Source organism: Pelodiscus sinensis, chromosome 22, assembly GCF_049634645.1.
Source record: "Pelodiscus sinensis isolate JC-2024 chromosome 22, ASM4963464v1, whole genome shotgun sequence".
NCBI classification, from domain to species: domain Eukaryota; kingdom Metazoa; phylum Chordata; order Testudines; family Trionychidae; genus Pelodiscus; species Pelodiscus sinensis.
Window position 1 is genome coordinate 15,923,070 of NC_134732.1, and position 13,701 is coordinate 15,936,770.

The 13,701-nt window shown below is 51.9% G+C and overlaps 1 protein-coding gene across 4 annotated transcripts in view; it reads right to left on the reverse strand.

Annotated features, from left to right (window-relative positions):
• The window catches only part of RALGDS (ral guanine nucleotide dissociation stimulator), a 116,915-nt gene that overhangs the window by 13,776 nt on the left and 89,438 nt on the right, over positions 1-13,701 (reverse strand). For all 4 annotated transcript variants that reach the window (XM_006136834.4, XM_006136833.4, XM_006136831.4 and 1 more), the window contains exons 2-3: positions 3,544-3,654; positions 1,521-1,714 (exon numbers count right to left, since the gene is read on the reverse strand). In XM_006136834.4, the coding sequence (XP_006136896.2) occupies positions 1,521-1,714; positions 3,544-3,654 (305 nt within the window). The remainder of the gene's footprint in view (positions 1-1,520; positions 1,715-3,543; positions 3,655-13,701) is intronic.

Here is a 13,701-nt window from a genome sequence, read left to right on the forward strand (position 1 = left end):
CCTCGGCCCTTCCTCTCTCTCAGGCACCAGCCAACAGCCACAGGGGTTAGAAAAGCTCCTCCCCCCCAACCCTAAATGTCTATTTCATTCAACCAGGTGCATTATGGGAGATAAGGGGCCAACCACTTTTTCCTAAAGCAGCAGGCCCTAGGTGGGATGGACCCAGCTTTGACCTAGGAATGGGGGGGGCCATGCTGAGGCATTTCACAGACGCATTGGGTGGGCTGGCCCCTTGGGGACGGAGAGAGGGGCAGCCTAGGTACAAAGAGCAGCCTCTGTGCTACCCACCCCCCGCTCTAATCATCCTACGGCCTTGTAAGGCCGCCCCCCCCCACCCTAGTGCAGTGCCCGGACAGGCAATCCTGGCGTACACGTGCTCCCGGGTATGCGCTCTCGCTAACACTGCCCCCATTGTTCTGGCGCCCTGGCAGACGCACTGCGCCAGGGCCACAACGAGATGCTGCCTACGCAGGGGGAGGGCACGACAGCTCCAATTGCAGACAGCAGCGTTAGGACGGACTCAAGGCTGGGATGCCAAAGTCTCTGGAGAAACCAGCTGGCCGGGCCGCTGGCTTTCCACACACCACCGGTCGCGCCCTGCTCCAGCTCCCACGGGCATGGAAGGGCCAGAGCGCCACAGGGCTGAGGGAAAGGCAGAAGCGGGAATTCTCCACTCCCAGCTGCTGGTCTCTGACGGACACGGAGGTTACTCCAGCAGTTTTCAAACTAAGGATCGTGACCCAGGACTGGGTGGTGAGATGTCGGGCACCAGGTCTTGTTGCTGCAGGGGGATCCGGTGACCACTGGGGGTGCTAAGGCAGCTTCTCACCTGTCCTGGCTCCCCAGAAGCAGGGAGGGGGGGCGAGCGCACAGGGCTCCATGCACTGCCCCTGCCCCGAGCACTAGCTCTGCACTCCCACTGGCTGGGAACCTGTTGCTGGCTGCATCTGGCACCTAAGACCATCCTGTGCCCCAGGAAGCTGCCTTAGCACCCCAGCTGCATTGCAGACTGGGAGCCGCTCCGGCTCCATCCTCACCCAAAAGCTGGAACCTCATCCTACACTTCAAAGCTCTCATCCTCAGCCCCACTCAGAGCCTACAATCTAGTCAAATGATGCCGGGTCGTGGGCATCAACAATTTTCTTCAACTGGGTCAGGAGAAAAAAAAAAAACATGTTTGAAAATCGCAGAGCTACTCCATTCCCAGGACTGTGGCATGGTTGAGCAGCCCCTAGCCCAGAACAGAGGCTATGTGCTCAGTCCACACGAGAGGAGAGGACCTGGCCCAGGGGTATTTTTGAGGCTGGAGTGGGGGCAACTCCTTCCCTATTCAAACCAGAGGGAACCCCTCAAAGGAGCAGCAGTGATCTGGGATGCTGAGCTGAGGTCAGGCATGACCCAGCGCTAGAGGGGCAAGAATCGCCTGCCTGGAGGGGGATGCACAGGAGAGACCAAAGCAGGGAGGGGGGGCACAGATCCCCACCCCCAGTGGCACCATGGAGAGGGAGGGGCAGCGTTACCTGTTCAGCAGCAGATCCAGCACTTGCTTGGTGGTGGTGAAGGCCCGGTACGTGCACAGGAAGATGGTGACGTAGGTGGAGTCGTTCCCTTTGAAGGCTGAGACCAGGTACTCCACCAGCTTCTCCAGGGTCCCGGCTTTTATCGTCCGCACCTTGCATGTCTCATAGAGGTTCAAGGCCGACTCGTTCTCAAACTGGAGGTGGGGGAGGATGGACAGTGTTAGGTGGGGACAGAGAGGGGAACACACGCACATCACTTCTCTAATGGTCCCAGGGCCCCCTCTTTCTGCAGCAAGAGCCCTTCTCCCCCGGACCCTCCCCCCCGAAGCAGTGGTCAGCATGGGTATGATGCTGACCCAGTGCCGAGCAGCTGTTGGGCTGGTGCTCGCTACGCCACGGATTCCATTACCAGTGGGTCACTTCCCGGAGGGGGGACAGGACGCTGAATCCAGTAAAGCCTCAGGAGCTTCCCCTAGGAACCTCTGTAGCACTCAAGCAGGCCAGGGCAATGCTCCGGCAAAGGTCCTGCTCCTTTAATCAGGGTCACAGGCCTGGGCGGCACGGACAGGAAGAGCACAAGGGATGGGAATGGGGGACCAAGTCCCTTTGGAAACCCAGCGGCTCAGAAGCTCCATCCCCCTCCAAGGGGCCTTGCCTCTCCTCCTGGCCTGGGACTTACAGCTCCCTGCAAGGCGATCCTGCCCAGCGCACATACTCTGCAAGAGCTACACTTCTCTTTGGGGACCCGGGGGAAGTGCTGCTCCCAAGACAGAACCAAAACTGGACCGACACACGGGGCCAGGCAGGTCTGGCTAAGGACTTGACAGAATACTCCTTGGGCGTGGGGATTACCCCAACTTTACAGCAAGGAAGCTGAGGTGCAGAGCCCAAGTGACTCACCCCCAAGTCTACAGAAGGTATTAGTGCCAGTATGAGAACGGTGGCATTCCTGGCTCCCAGCCCTGTGCCCAGACCACCTGACTTTCTCGCGACTGAGCAATACGTCTCCGTGGAGAAGTGCTCAAGCGGATCCAGCTTGCTATGCCCTCCTTATGCCCACACCCTTGGTATCTGCTGTCCCTTCTCCAGCAGACAAAAGGGACGAGGGCAACTTTTGATCTGCAAGGGAACAGACACCAGGACCTCCTCGGCTCAGCTTAGGAAACAGAGAAGAGATAATAGGAGGGGGAAGGGAAAGTGAGAGAGACAGAGAGTGTGTGTGTGTGTGTGTGTGTGTGTTTGGGGGTGGGGATCTCCAGCAGCAGCCTCTTCCTTCCACAGGCTTCAGGGCTCCCACATTGCCTCTTTGCATGAGACACGCCCCTCATGGGCAGCAGGGAAAACCAGGCCTGGAGCCTTTATGGCTCCGGGATCCTTCTCTCTGCGCTCCCAGGCGGAGGTTGCCCTGCCGCTCTACTGGAATGTGATGGAGTTGGACAGCCAGAAACAATAACACCCAGCGCTACATTCCTGCAGGTCTGTCTGATCCCCCACCCTGTGCCGGCTCCCGGGGAGGGGAGAGGCTTTTTGTTGGCTATGTCTGGGTCAGCAGGAGGACAAAAAGGATGTTTGCTTCCTCCACGACAGGCTGATCGAGCGGGAGGGACCCTCTCTGAACCGCTTCTCCATGGAACACAGCTCACGATCCCATGGTGTGCAAAGCTCCCCATCTCCCAGAGTTTCAGGGGGAAAGTCAGTCTCAGCCCGTCCCCCGAGCTACGCTGCACTTTGCAGAACAGGGCCTCAAATTTGCATCTCCTGCCCCTGATTCCTTCCTGATGTGCAAGTAACCACATGGCTCCCCCCGGGGTCAGGCCCCTTCTCCTTCCAAGTCTGGCCAGAACTGGGCCTGTGATTACGTGGCAGAGGTCCCCTGATACCACCACGCCCCAAAGGCCCCCTTTTGGGGAGCCCTAGCGAGCGGTGCCAGGCTTGGAAGGCACAAGGAGCACACGCCTGTGGAGGAGGGGGGATTAGCATGGCTGGAGTCTCTGAAGGCAAAGGGAGGCTGGGCACCGCTTACCCCGAGCCATCTCTGCCCCTTGTTGGCTGTGTGGTGGAGCTGCACCTTCCGGAGCGATATGCTGTAGATCACACCCTCGCCCAGCTCTTCTCCGATCTCCTGCGTGGAGCTCTGCGATGGGGAGAGGCAGCACAGCAGTTACCTTCATGGCAGGGGAGGGGGGGAATATCTTGTCCCAGGGAATGGCTGGGTGGCCCCCCAGGAGAAATTCAAATGCCACCCACATGATTAGCAGAGCATTCAGTCACTCGCCGCCAGCACCATGTGTTTCTAGTGGTGGTGCACATCCGCACATGCCTTGGAGCACATAAAATTTATTCTGCATGCGGATGGGAAACATTTGAGGGAACGCTGCTCGAGAGTGCTGCATGTGGGGGGGGGGGATTCCACCCCACTGCAGATCAGAGGAGGCCTCCTCCCTCTGCACTCTCCTTCCCTGACTGGCTGCTGCCCATTCCAGCCCCTAGTCCCTCCAGTAACTGCACATGAGAACACCACGCTCTGTCCTCTTCCCCCCACCGCTCTGCAGTGCAAAGAGGAACAGGGACCCCCTGCTCTGCCTGCGAGCGTGGGACGGCACCGAGAGCAGGGTGTGCGCTTGGGAGGCTGGCAGGTGAGCACAGAAAACTCCAGACACTGAATTGACGCTTCCCTAGAAGGCGCTGCAGTGACACACCACTGACAGGTTTGCCCCCACCTCCAGGCATTTCTAATGGGCCCATCACCAGGCATCCAGGCCCTTCTCTTGCTAGCACCAACTAGTGTCCAGGAAGAGATTTGTGAATAGTAACGTCAGCCACTCTGACCCCAAACGTGAGGCAGATGTGCCATGATCCCCTCTGTGCAAATCAGGGACCTGCCCCACATTTCAGTGCCCCCTTATTTTTGGGTGGCTGTTCTCAAATACCCAACCTGAGGTGCCTTGTGTCTGATTTTCAGAGGCACTTGGCATCCACAAATCCAGCTGATGTCAACAGGAGCTGTGGGTCCCCGGCATGGCTCAACCTCAGGCCTTTGTTTTCTCAAGTAGAGCACCCCAAAGCAGCAGCCACTTAGAAAACGGGGGGGCTAAGTGCCTTGTGTCTAGGCCACAGAGGCGGGCTTCAGCTCCACTAGAAATCAAAACCACTGGCCCAACTGCGAGCCTTAGAGCTTATCCAAAAGATCATCCTGCCCCTCAGAGACAGGACACGGGGGGGGGGGGGGGGGGAGGAGTGAAGGGGGGGACCTGGGGATCAACATGGCAGCTTACATCTGACTGATCCTGAGGCCTGTCCTGTCCAGGGCACTGGTCAGGACAGCTCTGAGGGCTGCTCTAATTTCTGCCTGCCCGTCCAAGCCCCCTCAGGCTGGCATGAGCTGCAAAGCAGCCTTGGACTGAGCTCTAGGACTCTAGCCCAGGGAGGCCAGTTTAGCTCCATTACCCACAATGGCTCCACAGCAGCTGAGAGAGGCAAAGTTCCCTCTACGAGGCTTTATCTGGATCCTTTTAAGCCACGGGGGATCCCTCCTGCCTCCCCTTTCCCGGCCCACGATGGGAAACGTTGACATGCAATGAGCCTGCCCCTTGTTCTCTGCAGAACACGCCTGACAACTCTACCTGGCTAAGCCTGTTTGAGGGAGACATTGACCCAGGCTGGGCGGCTGGCGGCCAAGTCCCTCCTGTGTACACACAGTGAGCACATCAACAGAGAGAGAAAGCCGGGCTGGGACACGGCAGAGCGGGAGCAAAAGAGCAAGAGGAACCACGGTTAGCGACGGCCTTTCTAGTTCCTGTGGGGCTGCACACTGGGCTCACAACAGCTACTGAAGTTAACAGAGCCCCCACCACGGGTGCGCTTGACGCAGGCAGGTACTGCCCTTGGGTTTATGAACACACCCCTAGGGAAAAGGCAGGAAAGCTGCCACAGGGACCCCTTGCACCATCGTTTCTCGAACCCGGGCCGGTCACTCCTTCACATGCCTCGGAGGAGAAAACCCCACAAAACTGAGGCAATACTGGGGTCGCGTGCATGAAGCAACGGGCTGGCCCCAGCCCACTGTGCAGCAGCCAGCTCCTGTGGCAGCTTGCAAGGCTCTTTTGGCTCCCACTTTCAAGCTGAAAAGCCGGGCTCGGCAGCCGGCTCCGAGAGCCTGTTGCTGAGGAGACGGAGATACCTTTTGCCAATCCAGTGAGGAGAACATCCTTCCAAGGGCTGGCTCCCACAGGAGCAGGCCCGTCAGCTGCTCTGATGCTGGAATATCCCTTCCGCCCCATCCCTACGCAGACACAAACTGATCCCAGTCACACCTATTTAACCTGGGCATCTGATTGGGTTTGATGCTCCCCGCAAGTGAGCTCTGTTTGGGGAGTCACGCACATGGTGGTTAAGGCTACTTCACGACTTCTGCAAAACCTGGAGTTCCCAGCCAAGGAACTCCCTAGGCTCCTTTGGCAGAGCCCGCAGGAAACAAGTCCCTCAGAAACCAAGGAAGGAGCTATCCTTAACCAATCCCTGCAGGCAGCCACCTGCATCATACTGCAGACAGTGTGGTCTATTCATTCTGCTCTGCCACACATTGACTTCACAAGGCATTAACTTCCCAGCTGCGGACTTGTCTACACAGAGTTTTTCAAGAATAGCTATTCCTGAAAAACTCCACCTGTGGTTGTACTTGGCTTCGCTTCAAGAACAAGCCACTCCTATTCTGGAATAAGAATGTCCACACAAAGCCTTAGATGGGGACCAGTGCAGTGGAAACGTGGTCATAAGAATGGGCATCTGAAAGAAGTGAATGCTCTTCTGTAGTCAAGGCATAAATCTTAGAGTAGCATTCATTACACCAGAAAAGTCTCATATCTACTCTTAGGCCCAGTCTGCCTAAAAAGATTGCTATGAAACACATCTTAAAAACCATTTCAGCCAGACAGGTTTGTCCCAAACTGTTGATGTTTCTTGTAACCGATACAATTTTCCACCAGACCAGCGTACGGGTTCATATTCTCCAGGAGTGGCCGTATATCTCAGAAGAAGCTAAAACCTGCTGCAGAAAGCAACTATCCATTTGCACAGACACACACGAGGTGGATGGGTTTCTGCGTTGCCTTGTGTTCAACCACCATAATCTAACTTGTGGAGCAAGTTCTGCTAATTACACTGATGTAAGTCTGGTGTTAACCGGGTTACATTGGATTTATGGCCTGATCCCAGGAGATGCTGAGCAGCTGTATCTCCCAGCAAAGTGAACGGGGATCTAGAGGTACTCAGTACCTGCTGTCAGGTCCCAACCCTTCGTTATGCCACTTTAGTGGCTGAACCAAGTTCTGCTCTTAAATTCCTAATGCAGAAGACGGAATGACTGCTAAGACTGAATTCACCCAATTACAAAAGAAACAGTCAGACACTGGTAAGTACAAAATTTTCAGTGGCTAATCCGTGAATCACTCGCAGAGTTGTCGTACAGCTGAAAGGGAAAGCAATGTAACGACTCAGCACTTGATCCCACTCACGAGTTCCGTGTCACATGCAGAGGGAATGCCCTGCTTTGCAGCATGTATGTGCAAACTCCATTTCCTTCCTAATTTGAGCCCAGCTGATTCAGTAATTTTTTTTCCGATGACTTTCGCGCTATCCCCATTCCAAACCACGCGCAAAGTGAACGGATATCCGATGGGTCTAGGAGAGGCATGTACCAAGGGCCTGGCACTCTCTGAAATATTAAAGCTTTACTCTGGGTATCACTTCCTCTTTCCTCCCCACATTTTCCTACTGACTGTACGTTCTGCACGCGTTGGTCAGAAACTAAGGAAGCTAAACAAAGCAGAAACATAGGAGACAGCTAAGGCCCAAACTGACACCTGCACTAATGTTTCCCCTTACTCTGCGATTTAAGGACAAGAAGTTGGACTGGGACAGGCGAGATCTAGTAATCTAACCACGATATGATTGGAGTTCCTAAGTTCCTCTCTCACCTACTCCCTCTGCGGCTTCCGGCAAGACATTTGCAGCTGTGTTTTCCCCAAGTAGCTCAACTTTTAAGACTTCATGGGCTTGAACCTTGCAATTTCCACTGACCTCAGATGGAACCAGTGTTCCCTTTAATTTTTTCCCCATCTATGATCAGAATAAATTTTGTTATGTGCACTGAGGCATGTGTGGATGTGCACCACCAGTAGACACTCACATTGCTGGCGGTGAGTGGTGTGGATCTGAATCTGTGAGGCAGCATCTGAATCTCTCTCCCAAGAGCTCAGCTTACAGGGAACACCGCTCAGCACTCCTGAAAATATATCCCAAAGTGAGTCACGCTGGGAACCCAAAAAAGGAACTCTCAGAAATCAGTGCTCCCTTCTGATGTGCTTGGCCGTTGCTTTCTGTCTTTCTAGTTCATCATATAATCCTATCCTCCTCGGACAGCTACATTTCCAAAGGATCTATGATTTCAAGGCATATGGGAAACCCACATTTGCTTAATTAGGTAGGGGCTGATTGTACAATTGTGCACAAACTGCAGACCTTTTGAAAAGGCCTCTAAGATCCCTAGCGGTGAAACCTTGAGAGGAAAATAAATGGAGACATTCACCCCCAGATGGCTTGGACTGCTGGGAAAGTGGAAGCAGTTTTAAAAATGGTGGCTTAAAATGCTGGAAGCAGTGTAGCTTAGTGGATAGAGCACAGGACCAGGACTGTTCTATTTCTGGCTCTACCAATGGCCTTCTGGATGATTTCGGGCAAGCAAATTCACCTCTCTGTGCCTTGGTTTCCCCATCGACAAGACATGGCGAGGAGCTTGAGATCTGCATTAGATAGCTTTGGGTATGTCTACACTACCCTGCTAGTTCGAACTAGCGGGGTAATGTATGCATACCGCACTTGCTAATGAAGCCCGGGATTTGAATTTCCCGGGCTTCATTAGCATAAGCGGGGAGCCGCCATTTTTAAATCCCCGCTGCTTCGAACCCCGTGCAGCGCGGCTACACGGGGCTCGAACTAGGTAGTTCGGACTAGGTTCCTATTCCGAACTACCGTTACTCCTCATGAAACGAGGTGTACCGGTAGTTCGGAATAGGCACCCTCGTCCGAACTACCTAGTTTGAGCCCCGTGTAGCCGCGCTGCACGGGGTTCGAAGCAGCGGGGATTTAAAAATGGCGGCTCCCCGCTTATGCTAATGAAGCCCGGGAAATTCAAATCCCGGGCTTCATTAGCAAGTGCGGTATGCATACATTACCCCGCTAGTTCGAACTAGGAGGGTAGTGTAGACATACCCTTTGGGACTAGTGTTTTCAAGGTCTAATAAAAAGTGTCATTGTAAATAAATCAGAGTGTGTCATTCTACCATCAGGATCATACTGCAGTCTCCTCGTAGAATATTTAGAGTCAAGAGAGACATGGCTCTCAAGATCAGCTTCAAATGCAGGTTACACAGGGCTAAAAACAACAACAACAAAAACCACACAAAAAAACCCACCCGATTTCCAAAACATATTGTAAAATTCCCATGGCAACAGTGGTTTATGAACAGACCTTCCTCTGCAGTGTTTGCAAACCACATCACCAAGAAGGGAGAACCACCCCAACCGAGGAGCGACAGTGAAACCAACTTTGTCACGTCTTCTTAGCCAACCAGGAGAACGAGGCAAACACCAAACCGAGCACCTCCAACATAGGCAAACATCAAACCGAGCATCACCAAAGTTCGTTTTTTAAAAAATTCATTGAGACCCATCAACTAGAGGTGGAGGAGGAGAGGAAGTGTGTGACTTAATTTAAGTGTGAGCTTGATGAAGCTGCTGCATGCGAGAACGGATTAAACAGGATTTTACATCCCTAACTAGTGAAATGTTACATTTAACTGGTAAATTGCTTAAACAGAGGTGGGCTGCTCTGGCCTGGCTGGGAGTCCGTCACAGATGGGGCTGCACCATCCAGGCTGAAACGCCTCTTGCCCAAGAGCTGTGCAGCAGGCCCAGCCAGGCTGGAGCAGTTAATTAACCGTTAATTATTACCATATAAGGGTGATGTTTACTGTTTAACCATTGACATCCTTAATGTGAGAAAGAAAACAATTAAATATACAATTACCAAGTCCTAAGAGTTAACTCATGCCCTTAGGGATGTAAAATCCAGTTTAATTGGTTAACTGGTTCAACGTGATGTTTAACCGGTTAACCAATTAAAGGGGCAGTGGGGTGGGAGGACGCTCCAGCCTGGCTAGGCTGGAGTCCCCCCCTCCAACCTCCGCCAAGGACAGAGGCTGTCCCGGCTGGGCTGGAGCAGCTCCTGTCTGTGGCAGGCTACATGGGGCCAGAGCAGCCCCCTGCTCACAGTGGCGGGGAACTGCTCCAGCCCTGACCAGTTAACATTTTCAGTGCCCATAAGCTCACACTGAGCCCTGAATAAATACAGCTAATGCACTATTAAAAAGGTATCCGGCTGCAATACAGGATGACAGACACAGGTGCTTAGAGAAGCTATTTTTCCACCGAGGCATCCTGGATAGCATCTGGATTAAAATAAGACGACTCTTTCTGCACTTCAACATCTTTCAGCTGGAGAACTCACAGGCTTTACAAACCCATTACTGGAAAAATAGCACCTTAAAGATTAACTAACAAACCATGATGGTATCATGAGCTTTATTCATTACCCATTACTGTTTATTATTTGAGCCTAAGTCAGGGCTACTTTACTTTGGAAGCCCCAGGGGCCACAATGATACTCACAGCACATGCCGAGGGCCACAAATTAAGTTGCGTATTCATGCAAATAGCTTCTTTCACACTGACGGGCATGAATACAAAGATTAAGGCAAGACTACACAACACACAGGCCCCACTTAAGTCAGTTCTGCGGATATTAATACAATGCAATATTTACCTGATTTCCACCCATACTGACAGCACTTTTAATGAGCAATGACAGTCCAGGAATTTAACTACTAAAACGCTTAACAACAGAAGACCATTATATTGACTCCTTTTTTGTTTTGGCTCCCACCCGCAGGCCGCAAAAACAGGCTGCGTATTGAATAGCCCTGGCCTAAGTGAACGATGCCTTGCACCTTCCTCACGGGATGACACAGACAGGAAAAATAAGGCAAAGGAGTGGTTACAATGTCAGGGTAGATCTGGATCTACAATTTCAAATAAATGCAGCCACTCCATAAGCAGTAGAGGTACAGGCTACAATATAGGCCAAGACCAGTGCTCCTGTAAGCTGTGCATTTGTGCGGCCGCTCAGGAAAGATTCAAATGCAGCCCAGCAGATTAGCAGCACACCCACAGCTAGGTTTTTGGTTTCTACGGGTAGTGCACATTCACACATACTTCAGTGCATATAAAAATATATTCTGCACACAGAGGGAAAAGATTAGAGGGAACATTGACCAAAACTCAGGAGTGTTTACCATCATCTCATCTAACCTCTGTCTACACAGTTCACCTTCCACCAGTAGTTCTGCACCTGTTAAGAATTAAGAGTCTGAGAATGCTAGTGTAGACAAAATTAAGTGCCTGGTCCAAAGCTCATTGAAGTTTGGGAGTCTTTTGCATTGAGTACAATGGACTTTGGCTTAAGCTGAATGTAACTTTTTCAAGATCAGTGAATGTAAGATTTCTTGTGCCCTGTTCTAGATGGTGCTCAATCGTTGGTAACTTGGGAAGAGTCCTTTTTAGAAAGCCAGGAAACTTCCTCTAGAAATCTGTTCCACTGCTGCCTATTTCCCCCAAGTTCGGTTTCAATCATTCACTGAAGCAGAAGTCTGAGTTTGTCAGCATGAACTGCAGTTAACTTCTGAGCCTCTTACATAAGCCACAACATGTGACTTTGTTTGAAAGGAAACAAAAAAAAAAACCCCGCTCTTAGCGAGAGGAAAAACCCCTTCATTTCTGTGAATCAAACACAAAAGCAGAAGCTTCCCCTTGTTTCTTCTAGTTTAAAATAAGAATAAGCAACGCAACAGGTTTCCTTGGCGGTAGGGGGTAGGGGAATTTCCATGCAATACCAGAGAGCAGCAATACAAGCAGCAGAGTTTCGTTTTCTCTAGCCTTTAGGATTGTCCCCCACACCATCCACACACAGGCACTAAGCCTTTTCCTTTCAACTGCAATGGTCAGGAAGCTGTCTTGAGAGACCATTCTACTCTAATAAGAGCCAATTCCATCCCTGTGCTATCCATGGTCCAAGGATACAGGGAAGATGCCCTGTGTAACAACATACCAGGTCTAGGCTACTGCTAGCATAAACCCTTGGTAGACAAGTCACAAACGGTGCTAGGAATGTAGAACACCCTTTGACTTATCTAAGGTACCAGTAGGGAATCAACAGGAGCTGCATCTGGAGCAGCACGTGGGGTCAGCCTTACCGAGTGAGCACCTCAAGAGGTGAAAACCTTACAGAAGCCTACCCAGCTAGATTATGCTCCTCCCCTCCCCAAGCCCCGCTGTTGTCTGTTCTCCAAGGGCGGCATTTCACTGTGCAGAGAGCAGCAGCCAGCAGGGTTCCCTGTATGCTGCTCAGTAGAGATTCAAATGCTACCCAGTTTGTTTCTACTGGTGGTGTACATGTCTCAGTGCACATAAAATTATTCTGCATATGGATGGAAAAGATTAGAGGGAACATTGACAGCCAGTCCTGCAAAGAAGATGGGGCCTGCAGAGATGCTGGAGGCAGAGAGGTGCTTTAACTAAATCCCGTTTCAGAGATTAACACAGAACAGGAGCATGGGAGAGACACCAAGACACTGAACTGATGGTCACTAGAGCCAAAACGGAACAGTCCTTGGATGCAGAATATGCGGTGGCAGCGGATCGGAAGAGCAGCAGCAACAAGCTCTACCCGGCAAGAGGCAGGCCATGCCCTGAGTGGTATGAAGCACTTGTCTTTACTTGCTTTCAAGTCAGTGGGACTTGTGGGAGCCCAATCACTGCCAATACAGCACTCACACATACACAGCTCCCTTTATCCCAGGATCTTAGGGTACCAGCATAGAAGGCAGGAGGGTGATTGAGCCAACTCCATTATACAGGGAGAGAAACTGAGGCACAGAAATTTAAGGGCAGCTGTGAAAGGAACCCAAAGATCCTGATTCCCACTTCCTTCCACTGGTCACACCGACTGGAGGGAGAGACAGGGCCAACATCCTTCACTGTGAGTTATGTACTTCTACAGCACCAAGTCCATGGCAGCCTCCAGCCAGCCACTCCAGCCCTGCCAATCGCTCAAGTATCAGAACAATAGTGTCAGGAAGCAGAGCAGATGGATGTATATTCTTCCAACTCTACCGAGTCTCCGCCTGCCTTCCTTCCTGTCCCCAGGAACAATTCCAAATCCCTAACAAAAAGTAACTATGGAGGGAGAAAAACAGGAAAAGTACGGAACAGAGGCCAACCCCCCCCCAAACTTGCACAGGGAAGGCGAAGGTGAAAGATTTCCTCCAAGACACGCCAAGGTGGTGGCAAAGCTGGGAGCGGACAGTCGCCCCATCAGCCATTCAGCTCTGCAAGTCAGATTTCCTGACACACTTAATTCACATTTTGTTTTATTTTAGATGTCAAGGGTGGAAAATGGCAGCCCAGTGGAGACAGCCTGAGTTACTGGACCCAAAGGGACAGTTTCCAATGGTTTCAGAAGCCAGGAGTTGGCCCTGGCTGAAATCAAGAGCTGGGATATACCCATGAATCCCCTCTCTGTTGGGAACCAAAGCAGGCATATTCTTCACTACTGCATCACTTAAAAGTCTACTGGCCTTAAGGGATGGGGCTCCCCACCTGTTTCTTTGGGCAACGACTCCACAGCTTGCTCCAGCTTGACCAAGATTCTCCAAAGGGACCAGTGGTTTCGGGTCCCAACCTGACACACATTTAAGGAGCCCAACTTCCAGGCCTGAAAAAAAATCAGGCCCCTTTAAGGCATCTCAAGTTAGACAGCCATCCCCTTAGAAAAATCTTGGCCTGAGTAGGGATGTGAACAACTAGTCGACTATCTGTTAAGAAAATGCTTACCAGACAGTTGACATGCTAGTCGACTAGTTGCTTCCCCCCCCCCCCTTTCTGCCTCTATCAAAGCTGCAGTGCCATGTGGAGCCTGGAGTCAGCTCCATGCGGTGCTGCTGCTTTGAAAGGCCGTGGGGAGCACAGGGCCAGCGGGGGGACTGCTCTCTCACAAAATCCAAGAAAT